General features: G+C 33.9%; 1 protein-coding gene across 1 annotated transcript in view; it reads left to right on the top strand.

Annotated features, from left to right (window-relative positions):
* FAF1 (Fas associated factor 1) overlaps positions 1 to 15085 on the top strand; it is a 396465-nt gene that overhangs the window by 292177 nt on the left and 89203 nt on the right. The window contains exons 14-15 of the mRNA XM_090269431.1: positions 6565 to 6701; positions 11142 to 11230. Coding sequence (XP_090125557.1) covers positions 6565 to 6701; positions 11142 to 11230 — 226 coding nt within the window. The remainder of the gene's footprint in view (positions 1 to 6564; positions 6702 to 11141; positions 11231 to 15085) is intronic.

The raw sequence follows: 15085 nt of genomic DNA, 5'->3' as shown, positions 1-15085 counted from the left end.
AAAAAATTGTATCCACCCAGATAATGATTACCGCAAAAAGGGAAAGATACACTTGAACAAAAGACTGATAAAAAATATAGAGACAGGTATGACTAACATTGTGTTTAAAGTTTATGGAATTGATATTGCATGTGATTTTTCTTTATTTTTGTAAGGGAATTACTATCTTTCAAATTTTATATTTATATTTCATGATTGGCTAATACATTTGCATTAGTCAAGACTAATTAGTAAGTCATAAGGTATGTAATAAATAGTAATAAAAAATACAATAAAGATTAAATAAAAAAATAAAAAGTCTCCTACTTAATGCTGTCTCTCAGTAAACTTCCCCAGAGGTGAGGTTTCTTTTATTTTTTCTTATTTAATCCGTTAAGAGATTATTTTATCTATAAACAAACAAATCCTATATTTTCCCCAGTTTTACGCAAATGGTAAACACTACTTAACATCCTGCTTTTTCCATTAACATTATGTCTTAAATGTATTCCATATCAGTTCATAAAGAACTCTTTATATTTTATGGCTACCTAGTATTCCTTTTAATTCCAAAAGATTCGTACTATAATTTACTTAATAAGATCTTGTTGGTGGGCATTTGTATTGTGTCCAGTATTCTGCTATTACAAGCCTACAGTAATTGTGCACTTAGATGATTTCCACATGGTACTATATCAATAGACTAAATGCCCAAATATAGAGTCCTAGTTTAAGAGTATAGCTGCATTTTTAATTTTTATAGATATTGGCAAATTGCCCACAAGGGAGTTGGTACCAATTTCACTCTTACTGTGTACACAGTAGTGCCTGTTTCCCTATAACCTTGCCAACACAAGGCAGCACCAAGCTTTTTTACCTTTACTAATCTGACATAAACATGGTTTCTTGGTGTAACTTTAATTAGGAGTTTACTCATTCTGAGTTATTTAAGTATCTTTTCACGTGTTTCTGAGCCATTACTGTTTCCATTTCTGGGAGCTGTCTTTATATATTGTTGGTTGATCTTTCTCCTCATTGTTTTGTTAGTGTTCTTTATATACAAGGGTGGGCAAAAGGAGGTTTACACGAAACAATTTATTCTTGAATTATTTATTAATTATTGTGTTATTTTCCATACAAACAATTGTAAACCTGCTTTTTGGCCGCTCTTGTATTAGAGAAATTAGTCTTTTTTTTCTCTGATTTGAAATTCAGAATTCTTCCCTCTGTTTATCATTTATCTTTTGGCCTTGTTATGGTGTTTTTTACCATGTAGAAATAGTTAAAACTATCAATTATGACTTTTATACTTCACTCGTCTCCAGCTGTACTAACCTTCTTGTTATCTTTTAAATGTGCTAGATACTTTTCTATATGCTAGTCTCTTTGCCTGGAATTCTCTTCCTGGAGATACGTGTTGTGTTTCCCTTCCTCCTTCTCCACTTTGAGTCTTCGATCAAATATCAACTCTTCAGTGATACTTGCCCTGACTACTTATTTTGTATTGCTGCCTCCTCTTCCCTTATTTGTTTTTCCTGTGTCACCTGGAGCTCACAGACCTTAGAGCTATTTGTTTGTTTGTCCCATGTCAGATTGCAGCTCTCTATATAAATGAAGCAAATGAGAATTAACATCTTCAACATGGCAGTCACCTCAGGAGACTAGACACTTGGTTTAGTGAAGCAGCTATTGCCCAAAACATTTTGGGGATAACTTCTTTAAAAACTGCCTTCAGAGACTGCTTAAAGCCTTACAGAGAAAGCAGTGCTGTGTCCTGAAAGCAGTGTTTTCAAAGTGTGGTCCATTAACCCGGGTTGGAGTTATCAGCTTATTAAAAAAGCAGTTTCCTGGGCTTACCCCAGATTTATTGACTCAGAATCTCTGAGAGAATGGAACTGAGGAACTTGCCTTTTAAATAAACTTCCTAGGTGATTCCTAGGCCATTAAAGCTTAAAGATCACTGCGTGTAGAATCAGCGCCCCCAGCTTACTCATGTACCTTGTTTACCTGAGTTTGAACCAATGATTTAAGACTATTTCCAAAAATCAAAGCCACTGTCAAAGGACAAAGGTATGTGCCAGGGGTGCTGAAGATCATTCCTAATGGGGTAACTCCAGAAATGAGCTGAACGGTGTGATGCAGACTTGTGGTAATGATGTTGTAGGAGACAAAACTCTGGCTAGCCTGGTTTGCATGTACCCGACAGTGCTAGCAACTTGATAACTCTCACTTCACACATTAAAGGACCTTGGCTTTAATTTCTCTATAAAAGAGAAAAGGGGGAGAAAGGAAGATTGTGTGTTGGCAAATAGGTGGATGATCTCTAAGGTACTTTATCTTATGTTCTGGATTTTCTACCAATGTACATAAATATGATTGAACATACACTTGAATGAATGATGTGTAAGTAATGAGGCTTATTACTATAACAAAAAACACTAGTTTGGTTTGTTACTAAGGTGGCTTCAAAAGTGTTGGAGCTACAGCTAAGAGCAGTATGTACAAAAGACTTGCCTTAAACTATTGGGTTATCCTGAGAGGTCCTGTAGCACTGTTGAACATGAATTTCTTCTGCTCAGTAAACTTGTTTTGGAGAAATGGTTCACACATTATCAGAAAGACATTTAATGTATTTAGTGGCTCAAGAGTAAGCAGACAGAAATTTTGATGTTGATTCTTGGTTTTAAAATAACTAGCATTATTAAACATAGGTGTGTGAAAAAGAAAATAATCATTTCAGTTTTGTATCCACTTTTAAATATGTGAAGTTTTGCAGTATTGCATAGCTGCAGCATCTACATATTTTTTTTTTTACTTTTCAAATATCGATATCTGCTCTTTCATTCTCTGAATGAAAGTAAAACCAGTGGCTTTTTTTTTGGTCAGCAGTTCTTTGATGCTATATCATATTATGCAAAAAAAAAATCTTTCAGTGTTGGTATATCATTATAAGCTATCATTTTAATCCTGGAAGTTATGGTGATGAAAATGTTAAATATTATTATACAACTAATAATAATAAAATAGTTACCGATTTTAAGGGATTACCGTATTCTAAGCACACTTTGGAGTGCTTGTTATATGTATTTTATAAGAATATAAATGTTTAAAGATAGGTGTTTTTCTCAGTTTACATGGGAGTCACACTGTGTTAAGGCTTCCATTTTTTATCAGATGTGCCTTTATTACATTTTCTAGTACACAGTAGGTGAGTAGTAAATGTTTGTGGAATTTCATCGCCCTCTCCCCAAATCGCTGTGTTTCTTTCAGGAAATATTTTATGTTAGAGTACAATGTAGTAAAAGTCATGTGATTATGACTTTGATTGAAAGAAACTATGTCCTGTTTTGAATTTAAATGAGATTATTTTTTTCCATATCTGATTTACTAGTAATCCTGGTTTTCATTAGCAGGTTAGAAAAGATCTATTCTTTAGAGATTGAAAATTTTACTAATGATCAATAATGCTAGCCATCAGATGTTCTTTTTTTCTTTCCAAACTTCAGATTAAAAGGTAAGATTTTATCTTAGATTTCTAATAGCAAGAACTGATGAATATGAGCTACTCATTTTGTTTCTTCACCAAGGTCAAAGTTTGAGACTTCCCACTCCCTAATCCCCTCACCCCACAGAGACATGAGTTGGTTTATTATACCTAATTTGTGATTAACTGTGTTCTTTAATTCATTTTCTCAACCCTTTTTCTTCCCCTACCTCCCTTCCTCTCTCCCTCGTTTTAACCCCTTAGTGAGGGCATTTATTCTTTATCTTTTCAAATTTGTCACTTTAGCTTTTGGTTTAGGTGGTCGATCAAGCAACTTATTTCCCAAATAGATCTATGTTGAGTAGGTTGCTTGATTTATTAAAATATTTTATAATTAAAAAATCAAACTATTTCTCCTTGCCACAGAACAAGGAGAAGTGTCTTTGCTTCTTCCTTTTGGTTTGAAATTGCAGGAATCCAATTGCTGTAGAAACCTTATTCCTTCATGACACCTTACCCTATGAATATGCAGTTAGTTAGGTTGACAACTTTGGTGCTGCCACTAAGTGCACTGCCACACTTAGCTATTCTAAAGGAAGAAAATACCACAATCAAATGAACCACTTTATTTTCTTTTAAAACAAGTTTTATTTTTCCAAATCTGTTTTTGTTCTGTTTTGAACTGGATTTTTGCTGGTGGTAATGTGTTGTGAATGCTAACTTTGTGCTGTGAATGATCTTTAGAGGAAGAAGCAGAGCCTCCCAGCCATGAGAAAAATTTGATATCTCTGTTAAGTTCTTGTAAATTGTAGTGCAAGGAATTGACAAGTAGGAGTTTTGTAATTTGTGGCTGTCTGTTGCCCCTACAGGCTCTCAATGATTGCAATTTGAGAATCTCAAAGTAAACATGGTTCAGACATTAGATTAATCACATTAATTAAAATTTTAACAAAGTCTCTCTTTGATCAGAACAAATGTTAGTTAGGGCCACTAGGAAGGTATCAACTGGCTGCATAATCCCTGTATATTTTTCAACTGCCTTCAAAAAATTAGAACGGTTTACAAATACCCGATATAAAACTGATCACTTTATTGTTTTTTATGGTTAATTGAACAGCTAATGTGTCTTTGAAGTCTGCACCTCTCTTGAATATGTTTTGCATAGTTTTGAAATTTGTGTTATATATTAAACCCAATAAGAGAACTATGTTTTCATAATTATTTTTCCTTCTAGCTCATTTTCACAAAAAGCAAATTTGGGAAGTACATAATTTTCAGGCAATATTGTCCTGAAATTGAATTCTTAAAACCACTAAGATTGACTTCCTTCCTTTATCCTTTCTTTCCTTCCTTCTTTCTTTCCTTTCTTCCTTCCTATTTGACGAATACCCTGTATAGCTAGTATCATTTGTGAGGCTAGTTCTGTGATGGGCATCTACTGCATGATATCCATTTAATCCATTACTGTGAAAGGAAATATTCCGTGTGTGTGTGTGTGAGTGTTTTGACATCTTTAATTTCAGTCTGCCAATGATCAGATTAGGGTCAGGATTGACTTCAAATATTTTAGTAAAAAGTGAAAAGAAAAATAAGGTCTTAATTTTCTAGTCTCCTGAACTGCACATCTCCATTGAGAAATTAAAGCTATATGGGTATGAAATCTGGTTTGGAGGCTTAGGCTGCTTGAGTACCTTTTATCTCATATTAGTTATGGCATGTGAGATTCTGAATTTTCATAGGAGCACTGGTATTTCATGGCCAACAGTGGGTTTCGCAAGGCCTTGTCACTTCAAATGGGCATGGGGTCTGGTTATTGCTGCTCTAAATATGTATATAAACCTGCCTCCCAATAAACTCATCTGCAGTGGTGCTAACTTGTCTTGACATTCTTGCCAGTAATTCTAGTGGTTCTTAACACAGTCTACTCTCCATAGTCATGTCCCAGGTTTCATGGAGGATTCAGCCTAAATTTTAGGGATGAATTTCTGTAGACAAATATATTGGCCTTAAAAACTAAGAGGCTTGATTCTGTTATGAATTTGATATCAAATGAATCTGAGCACATGGCATTTTAATGTCATTTGTCTTTTCAAATAGATTTACCTTCTAATGCATGTGACAACAGGACTTTCCTCATCAGCTAGAACATACATTTCAGAGGAGTTGTTACCTAAAATATTATCATAAGGTATAAGAAAACACATGATTTAAGTTGCCTTTCATGAACATAATTAAGAATTAATAAGCTAGTACCAGTGGCTAGTCCCCAGAATTTCCACTGTTTTGCCTTTTGTGACCTGTGTTATTAAAAGTCTATTATTTTTACAGACTTTATTAAATTGGATCTTATTAAAGCATTCTATATTTGCATTTGGTCTTTCATAATTCATTATTATTATGACATTTACTTTTTACCATCAGATCTGAAAACATATCATAAGCTACCCTTTTCTCTTGAAAGAAATGCTAATTTCAAACAGTCCTCTAATAGAAGAGAAAAGCTTTATCAGTTTTTTCATTTATTCCAGATCGTGTTAAGAATACTAATGCTAGACTTCAGTATGCTAATATCGCTGAGCTTTTTTTGCTCAAAAGCTTAGAATTATTATTTTTATTCCATACTAAGTATGAAACTAGAAGACCTGTTACTATTGGAGAAAACACAATTCTAAAGTACAATTCTTGATTCTACAAACTTGTGAAAATGTTTCTAAATCCTATTTAGATTAGGATAATGATAATCAATTTGACATTCTACCATGTAATATCTGTCCCATTTAAGAAATTATTTTCTCTTAAAATTCATTTTGTTTGCTTTTTTGCATATTTTAGGATAGTCCAGCTTACAGTGTTTGAGAATAAGAATCTTAGCTGTCAGCCCCAGACAGCATTTAGGGTGTGCTGCCTGCTTTACTGTATAATAAACACTTCTGTGTCATTTATTTTGTAGTGGAAAATTTAATATAGTAAGACTTTACCAATTGATATCAGACAAGCTGCTTAATTTTATTATACTAATAGAACAATGAGTTATTGCTGAGATACTGGTAAATTTTTTAAACTCTGAAATAAAACTTACTTTGGATTTTATCTCATTTCAGATTTCTGACAATGTGCAATAGACACTTTGGCAGTGTTGTTGCGCAAACCGTTCGGTCTCAAAAAACAGATCAGTTTCCACTTTTTCTGATTATTATGGGAAAACGATCATCTAATGAAGTGTTAAATGTGATACAAGGTAAAGTACATGTCACAAGGGGAGAACAGTATCTTCTTGTATGGATGATAACCTTATAATGTTTACCATCAAAGCTGACAGCAGTTCTTTGTATTGGTGAATATTTCTGCATTTAAAAATATAAAACTTCCTGAAGAAGAACAACTTCAAAAAGTATAGGTACTATGAAAAATGAAATAAAGCTGCATGAAAATTCAACAGAAGTGCCTTAATAAGATCACACAGCCCTTGGGACATAGAATAATCATGTTAAATGTTCAGAATTGCTAAATTCTTTAAACTATCAATTAAGTCATAACCAGTTGTCAAATATGACATTTCATATATGTATATGTACATAAAGATTTCTTGCTGTAATGTAGATGCATTGAAAGAAATGTTAATCTTTAGTTATCTAGAAGAACCAGTGACTGCATAGTACGAATAGAATTGTTTACAGTAGTAATTGTTTCCCATTATTTGTGTGAATTCATGTCTAGGATGCAACTCTGAGGCATGAAGTTATAGTATACCTGTGAACTTAAACGTCACCAAAAAAATTAATCTTTTCATTCTTTACCAAAAAAAATACATGAGTGATTTTTTTCCTTTTACTCATGTACCCCAGGGCTTCATATAAAATACTACTTTATTCATGACAAAGTTGAAATTGAAAATAGTGTCTCTTCTCTATGCCACACGGAATAAGATGTTTCAAGTGCCTTACACTAGATAAAACCTTCAATATTTTATGTTTTCTTTATAAGTAGAGCATTCAGGTTCATAAATAATGTTAAGAATGAACTGCATAAATAAATAAATTCAATTAATTAATTAATTAATTGCATATATGGATAATGAAGATGATATATTATTCCCATTTCCCTGTCAGAGGCAATATTACAATAGCTAGTGGTTCTCAAAGTGTGGTCCGTAGATCCTGGAGGTCCCTTAGACACGGGGAATCTGCCAAATCCAAATTATTTTCATAATAGTAATAAGACTTTCTTTTACCTTGTTTTTACTGTGTTGACATTTGTACTGGTTGCACAAAATCTATGTTTTTTAAAAGTGCTGGCACCTTATTATGAATCAAGGCCGACACATAGCTGTACTAGTAGTCATATTCTTCACCTCCATATATGTACAGTTAAAAAAAATTGTTACATTTTTTACATTTTGACCCTTCATATAATTTGTGTGACATGATGGCAGGTGTGGATAAAGCACCTCTGCTGCACGTCAAAGTACAGTGGCGGTTACGTCGGCCAAACTAGTTATTTATTTTCACAGAACATCATTTTTACTTGAAAATGACTAACTGGCAAGCTATACTACATAGCCTGAATATTTGGCAGACATTTTCTCCAGAATGAACAAACTGAGTCTGCCACTTCAAGAAAAAGTACTGACAATATTTGTTTCCAGTGATAAAATTTGAGCTTTTAAGCAAAAAGTTTTATTTTTCACCATTAGCTTGACAGCTTACTTTTTTGACGACATCAGTGGTGTTGTTAACAAATGTGATTTTTTAGTATATAATTAGGTGTGTCGACATTCAGAAGAAACACATAACTCCAAATGATCAATGCATGATATTATACAATCATGCATGGGTAAAAGATCCATTCAAAGGGCAAGATAGACCAATGGATTGTAATAAACAAAGTACAAAAAATTCACTGATATGGCTTCAAATTCCTCAGGTAGCTCACCTTGAAGAAATGTCCACTGTTAGTTTGGTATGTTAAACAAGAATATCTACAATTTTCTATTAAAATACTCCTCACTTTTTTTTATTGTTGACACTATTACAGATGTCCACCATTTCCTCCCACCCTGACCTTCACTGTACTGACATCTCAGCAGGGAGGGGGTTTGGGGACTAGAAGAGATTAGCCAAAGAACATATATGCATATATGTGTAGCTCATGGATACACCTCACTTTTTTGTGTACATATTTGTGTGAGATCAGATTTGCTTCATAAATTTCAATTAAGACAATATATTATTATTAGTTTAATGTAGAAGTAGATATAAGAATCCCGTTGTGTTCTGTTAAGGCAGACGTTAAAGAGTTTTGCAAAAAATGTTAAAACAATGGCACTCTTCTCACTAAACTTTTTCTTTTGGTACATAAAGTCATTGTTCATAAAAATCTTGATGTTTACAAGTATATTATCAAGGAATGGCTTTATTGTTGTCATCTTTAAAAGAACTGATAAGTATGTTTAAATATTTCAGTTTTAATTTCTAACACAGTAAATTTTGATAACTATAACCCACATACAATTCTTTAGAGATTTCAATAGTTTTTAATAGTATAAAAGGGTTTTGAAACCAAAACGTTTAAAACCACTCCAGAAGACTCTAGAGAATAAATTTGCCCTGACCTTGAATTATTAAGGGCTTAGGTATGAAGTACCTATAAGTCCAGTTTGGCAGTGAATCCTTACAGTTAGGGCTGAAGCATAGTTTATAAGCAGTGGCTTAAGCCTCAGAATTTAAAGTCAGTATGTAGTCAGGGTATTCATGCCCTGTACTCTGAGTCTTAGGCACTACAGTTTACAAATTAGGAAGGGAAACCCAGCCCTGGCCAGTGTGACTCAGTTGGTTGGAGCGTTGTCCCATCAAACTAAAGGTTGTGGTACAATTCACGGTAAGGGCACATGCCTGGGTTCCAGCTTTATTCCCAGTCGGGGTGTGTACAAGAGATAACCAGTCGATGTTTCTCTCTCACGTCAATGTTTCTCTCCCTTTCTCCCTGTCTTCCCCTCTCTCTAAAATCAATAAGCATGTCCTCACATGAGGAAAATAAATAAGTAAATAAGTAATAAATAAATAAATAAATAAATAAATAAATAAATAACAGTGGTTCCTCAGCCTGCCCTTGACCTCGGAATCAGCATTTAAAAAATAAGAAAGAAAGAAATGGAAACTTAAAGATTTGCCCAGGAACAAAATCTACATTAAAGGTGATATTGAACTTTTTGCCATTTATCATGTCTGTTAACAATAACTACCAGTGATTGTGTGTGTACTGTGTACCAGGCACTTTACATTATATCTAATCCTTCTAAGAACCCTACGGAGGTAGTCTAATCTTCATTTTATGATAAGAAATTTGATCCTTAGAGAGCTACAGTCAGTCACTCATTCATTTATTCATTCATTTATTAAGTGAATATTTGTTAAACCCTGTCGTGTGCTAGATAATTTCTAGATACTACATCATAATGGTGAAGCTAGGGTTATAACTATGACTACAAAACCAGTTTTGCATTCTTAGTACCATGATATCACACCAACATAATATTTGTTCTCTAGGTCATTTATTGAGAAAGGAGGGCCAATGTGACCAGGTGGTTTTCTTTTGCTAAGGACCGACAGGTGTTCCCTAAACCTGTGCTGTCAATGGTCATAAGAAAAATTGGGTAAAGGACCATCAAAAAATCATGTTATTCAAGCCCAACTCTGGTAGAAACACCAGCAAGAATCCTTGTTATTTCATTGGTGGCCATTTCATTAATGGGACAAGAAACCCCCTTCTCAGGCCCCAGAGGAAGACTTTTGGCTGTAGATTTGAAAGAATAGAATTGCTGTATCTCTATGCCTCCTCATGAATTTCTCTCTTATAGAAGCATCCAAAGCAAATAACAGGGCTTAATGCATCCAGGAAATGGCATATTTGTGCTATGTGTTTTTTTATGGACTTAAACAGCGAATAAGGTAGCATTAAGAAATATTAAACATTTTGAATACCCTCTTCATTAAAAGTCATAGTACAGTCATTTGAAAGCAACTGAAACAGAGAAGTATCACTTGGACAAAAAAAGAAATAGTTTTTTTCAGTACTTAAATTACTATTTGTTTCACCAAAGAACTTTTAAAGGTAGAAAGTAATTCTAAGCAAACAGTGTATTGAGGTGGTAAAGACGACAGCAAATCTTGGCCCTACCACTTAACCAACTTGACCTTGGTCAGCAGGTTACTTGTGCTTTCTAAGCCTCATTTTTCTTCTCTTTAAAATCAAAATTACAACAGAAAATTGTTTTACGGATTTAATAAGATGGTAAAATGTGCTTAGCTTGATTGCTGGCATATAAACAAATGGTAGTTGCTGCTATCATTATTAAGTAGATATGTTTTTATAATATGAGAGAACTTTTGACCCTCATAACTTGGACATTATTATTTAGGCTGCTAAAAATACTTTTTAATAATCTGTTCCCTGGAATCCAAATGTTCTGAAATTTCAACTGACAGAATACTGCTTTACTTTTTCTTATTGAACATAAGGAATTTTGCAATGAAAATATGAAAGAATTTTAATTAGGTAATAGCATACTAGTTTGTAAATTTTTTTAGATTGTAGTGATTTCTTATGATTAATTCTAGAATGACTTCCCATTTTATAATAACTAATAATGTGAAGTTTGGCTGTCTCCATGTGTTGCTAGGTAACACAACAGTGGATGAGTTAATGATGAGACTCATGGCTGCGATGGAGATCTTCACAGCCCAACAACAGGAAGATATAAAGGATGAGGTAAGGTGAAAGATTAAGTAGATCTTTGCTAGGATTTTGATGAGAATTTGTCAAATGGTAATGCTTGCCTATGTCATGATTGATAAGTAAGGATGACAGAGATGCATTTCCAGATTAAACAGGACTTTTATGCCATTGAGTTTACCTTGCAGTCCATTCTTTTCATGACCCCATGACCCCATGACCCAACAATTTGTTGAATTTTATGGACATTTGTTCTTTGCTAGATTTGATGTGGCAGCAGGTCAATTTTCAGGAAATGAATTCCAAAGCATGTTTACTGAAGAAACTACAGTCCAGGAAATCTTGTCTACTATATCGGTTTTTCACTCATTTTTAGGGTCCTCTCTTTAAATATTGAAATTGATCAGCCATAAACACATTTTACATTTGAACATATTTTTAAAGCACTGTTGACAGTTAGTAAAAGCGCTCCAAAATTCTGAATTTCTCAGTCTCTTGAACATATTCAGACGGTATAGAGGACATGAACATGGAACCTCAAATAAAATATTAATAACAGCAAAACTGATAATGACAATGGTAGTCAACACAATATTTACAATGGACTAGGCACTGTGTTAAGCATTTTACATTTATCATTTCATGTGCTTTTCAAAACAACCCCATGAGATTGTATATGAATCAGACAGTCTGGCAGGAAACAGATGGCACTTTCAAACTGGGTTATTTGCAAAGAGTTTCATAAGGGTATTGTATCAAGATATGGGCAGGGTTTGTGGAAGTCAGCAAAGGATATACAGAGTCTAGGGCTAAAGGGAGCCATTACCTCCCTATGCTTCAAGTCCTAGGGGACCGTGATGTATGGAGAGGACTGCTTCTGATAGATATAGCCAGCCCTTGATGACCTGGTAGGAAGGAAATCAGGGAATAGCTTCACTTTCCTTCCACACTCTGATCTCCTGCTAGTACCTCCTATTGATCTAGGCAATTCATCTCCCTGGGCAAAAGCCAGGTAGAATATGGATACTAAGGGGCAAATGGAAGATAATCTAGCACAGATTGGTACTATTATCTCCACTTTTCAGATGAGGAAACTGAGGATCAAGAAAGTTAATTTACTGGCCCTGACTGGTGTTGCCCAGTGTGCTGAGCATCATCCTGCAAACTTGAAGGTCACCAGTTCGATTCCCAGTCAGGGCACATACCTGGGTTCATGTTCCTGGTTGGGGGCATGCAAGAGGCAACTGATAGATGTTTCTCTCACACATCAATGTTTTTCTCTCTCTCCCTCCTCTCTCTCTAAAAATAAATAAATAAAATCTTAAAAAAAAAGAAAAAGGTTAATTTACCCAAGGTCATACAGCTGGTTAGACCTATAATAATCTCAAGTAATCATTAGTACTTTATCAGTCAAGAAATTTCTAGATTTGGAGAATAGCTTTAAGATAAACAATGAGACATACTAACATTTGTTAATTTGAGATGCTAAGTTTACAGATATTTATAAAATTATCCTTTTTAATTTTGTTTTTAATTAAATTACAAAAACATTTCTATAGAACAGATAAGGGAGAGTTTGATTTCTGAGCAATGACGAAAAGTTTCCAGTCCAGTGAATGTTTTCAGTAGAATAATACCCTTTATCTATTGCAAATGGAAACATGTAGACAATCTTAATATTAACCTTGTACTATCGTATTTTACTTTATTTACTTGCCTGTCTTTCATAAGACAGGGTTTGTTAAAAAGAGCAAGGGTTGTATCATATTTACATTTGTAACTCTGTCCACTGACAATATACCTAGGAATAGGCACTCATTAAATGTTTGTCAAATGATTAGATAAATGAATACTTGGAAGAACTTACATGAAATAATATTACTTAAAAAAATAATACTTGATTACAATGGTATAAAACCTGATATATCCACATGTGAAACATGTGAAACAAATGTGAAAATTTAGTGTTATAACTACTTTGCAGTTTTAATGCTTATTAGGTTTCTTTTATTGCTGTGAAAACGTTAAGTTTGATTTTTCTCAATAGCATTTCATTTACTCTAAGGGAAGGGTAATTGGGTATATGGTGGAAAGATGTTTATCTGTTACTCTATAAATTGACAGTGACATTTTGAAATAATGAAGTACTGTACTTAGTTAGGAATTTGTAATAATAGATGTGTTGCCATTCAAGATTACATTTATCCTAGAATAGAGGCATTGATTGACAATAATTTACTAAACATATTCTTCAGCCATTTAAATCTTGAGTCTCATTAGTGCTAGATTTGCAGATTATGCTGTATAATAATATAAATACACAATATTTGCATGCATATTCCCAGTTCTTTCTTTTATCTTAATTTGTGTTCCTCATAATTCATTGGTAAAGAAATTGACTTTAATTCCTTTAATACTTAGCACAAAATTGAATATGAGGGTTACAGGAAAAATCCAAGGCTCCTTATAATTGAAAATTTTATTGAAGTTAACTGCAAGAGATAAGGTCTCTTTGTTTTTAGGGTGCCTTTATGAAAATTATTATTCAGGTCATAAGTAGAAAGTTCTTAAGAAAAGCTTTCCTAAGTTTAAAGACTTCTTTTGGACAGACTGTGCATAGATCATAATGGTTTGGTATTTACTGAATATATGTGACAAAAAAACACTGTTCCTTGTAATTGTGAATTTGCCTTTACTCCTTAAATCATTTCAAATAAGACAACTTAAGCTTCCCATCAAAATCAGATTAATGAACAGGTTTAGAGTATAGTTCCTACGCCTGAATTTATTTAAACTTAACTTCGGTTCTGTGACATCTGTCACTTCAATGATTCTGTTGTAGTAGTGCAACTTAAGACATCCATACTATATAAAGCTTTTATTAAATAAAATTAAGCCCAAAGCATATTCATACTCTTGAGTCATTCTTTAGTAGCCCAGAATAGACTAACCTTTATATCGGTCATTGTTCTGTCTCTAGCCAGGGAGTATACATTATATGAGCCTCTATTTTGACAGAACAGCCTATAGCATTTTCATAGACATTTATGATACAATTTGGTTTAGTAAGTGTTTACTGAGCATTTATCGACTATATAGCACTGGCCTAGATTCTTCTCTCCAATGAGGGGCTATTGGCAACAAAGGGATAAGGAAGAAAGCAATTATCACCACATGGCAATAGCCACAATTTAGTTTTGCTTTTAGCCTGGTTCCAAACAATAGATGCTTTCTAACATGTGATTGGATTCAAGTTTCTCATATGCACTAGTTTTTAAACCATGAGTAATCTAGAAACCTCTGATTGTCAAGAAGTTATGATACTTCCTTACCTATTTATTCATTCATTTATTTGTTCATCCACTCAGCACTAATTTATGTAGAATTCTCTATCAATAGGTACAAGGTTTACTCCTTTTCAGTCCAACCTCTGACTAACTTGTATCGGAGCAGTAGCTCAGTAATTGTCACAATCCAGATGTTGGAGATCAGGACAGATTTCTGGGACAGTTACATCATTCTCACTTCTTTGGTAATTCTAACAATACACTAGTGGAACATAGACAGCATATGCCAGAGGGACGTTCTAGGCTTATCTTAAAGGGTTCTGATTTGAGACTTAAAAACAACACTGCCACAGCCCAGGGAAGGTGTGCTTATTGGCTCTGGCAGCTTTCTGTGTTGCCAGAAGACATAGATGGCTTTGTGGTTTGCTTCATGGAATGTGTCAGGTGTTTTTGTCCTAAGCTTTGTCTTTATCTTACTGCTTTAGGCACTCCACTTTTTTCCGTTCCTGTTTAAAATCTCATCATCGTCACACCCATTCGGTTTCCAGAGTTAACCGTGGTAAACAGGATTCTGGCTTCTGTTGATGTTTTCTTTAAAACAGGA

Source organism: Furipterus horrens, unplaced genomic scaffold (genome assembly GCF_987537825.1).
Source record: "Furipterus horrens unplaced genomic scaffold, mFurHor1.1.pri manual_scaffold_3, whole genome shotgun sequence".
Taxonomy (NCBI): domain Eukaryota; kingdom Metazoa; phylum Chordata; class Mammalia; order Chiroptera; family Furipteridae; genus Furipterus; species Furipterus horrens.
Note: the sequence above shows the minus strand (reverse complement) of the source record. Positions and strands in the feature narration are given on the sequence as shown.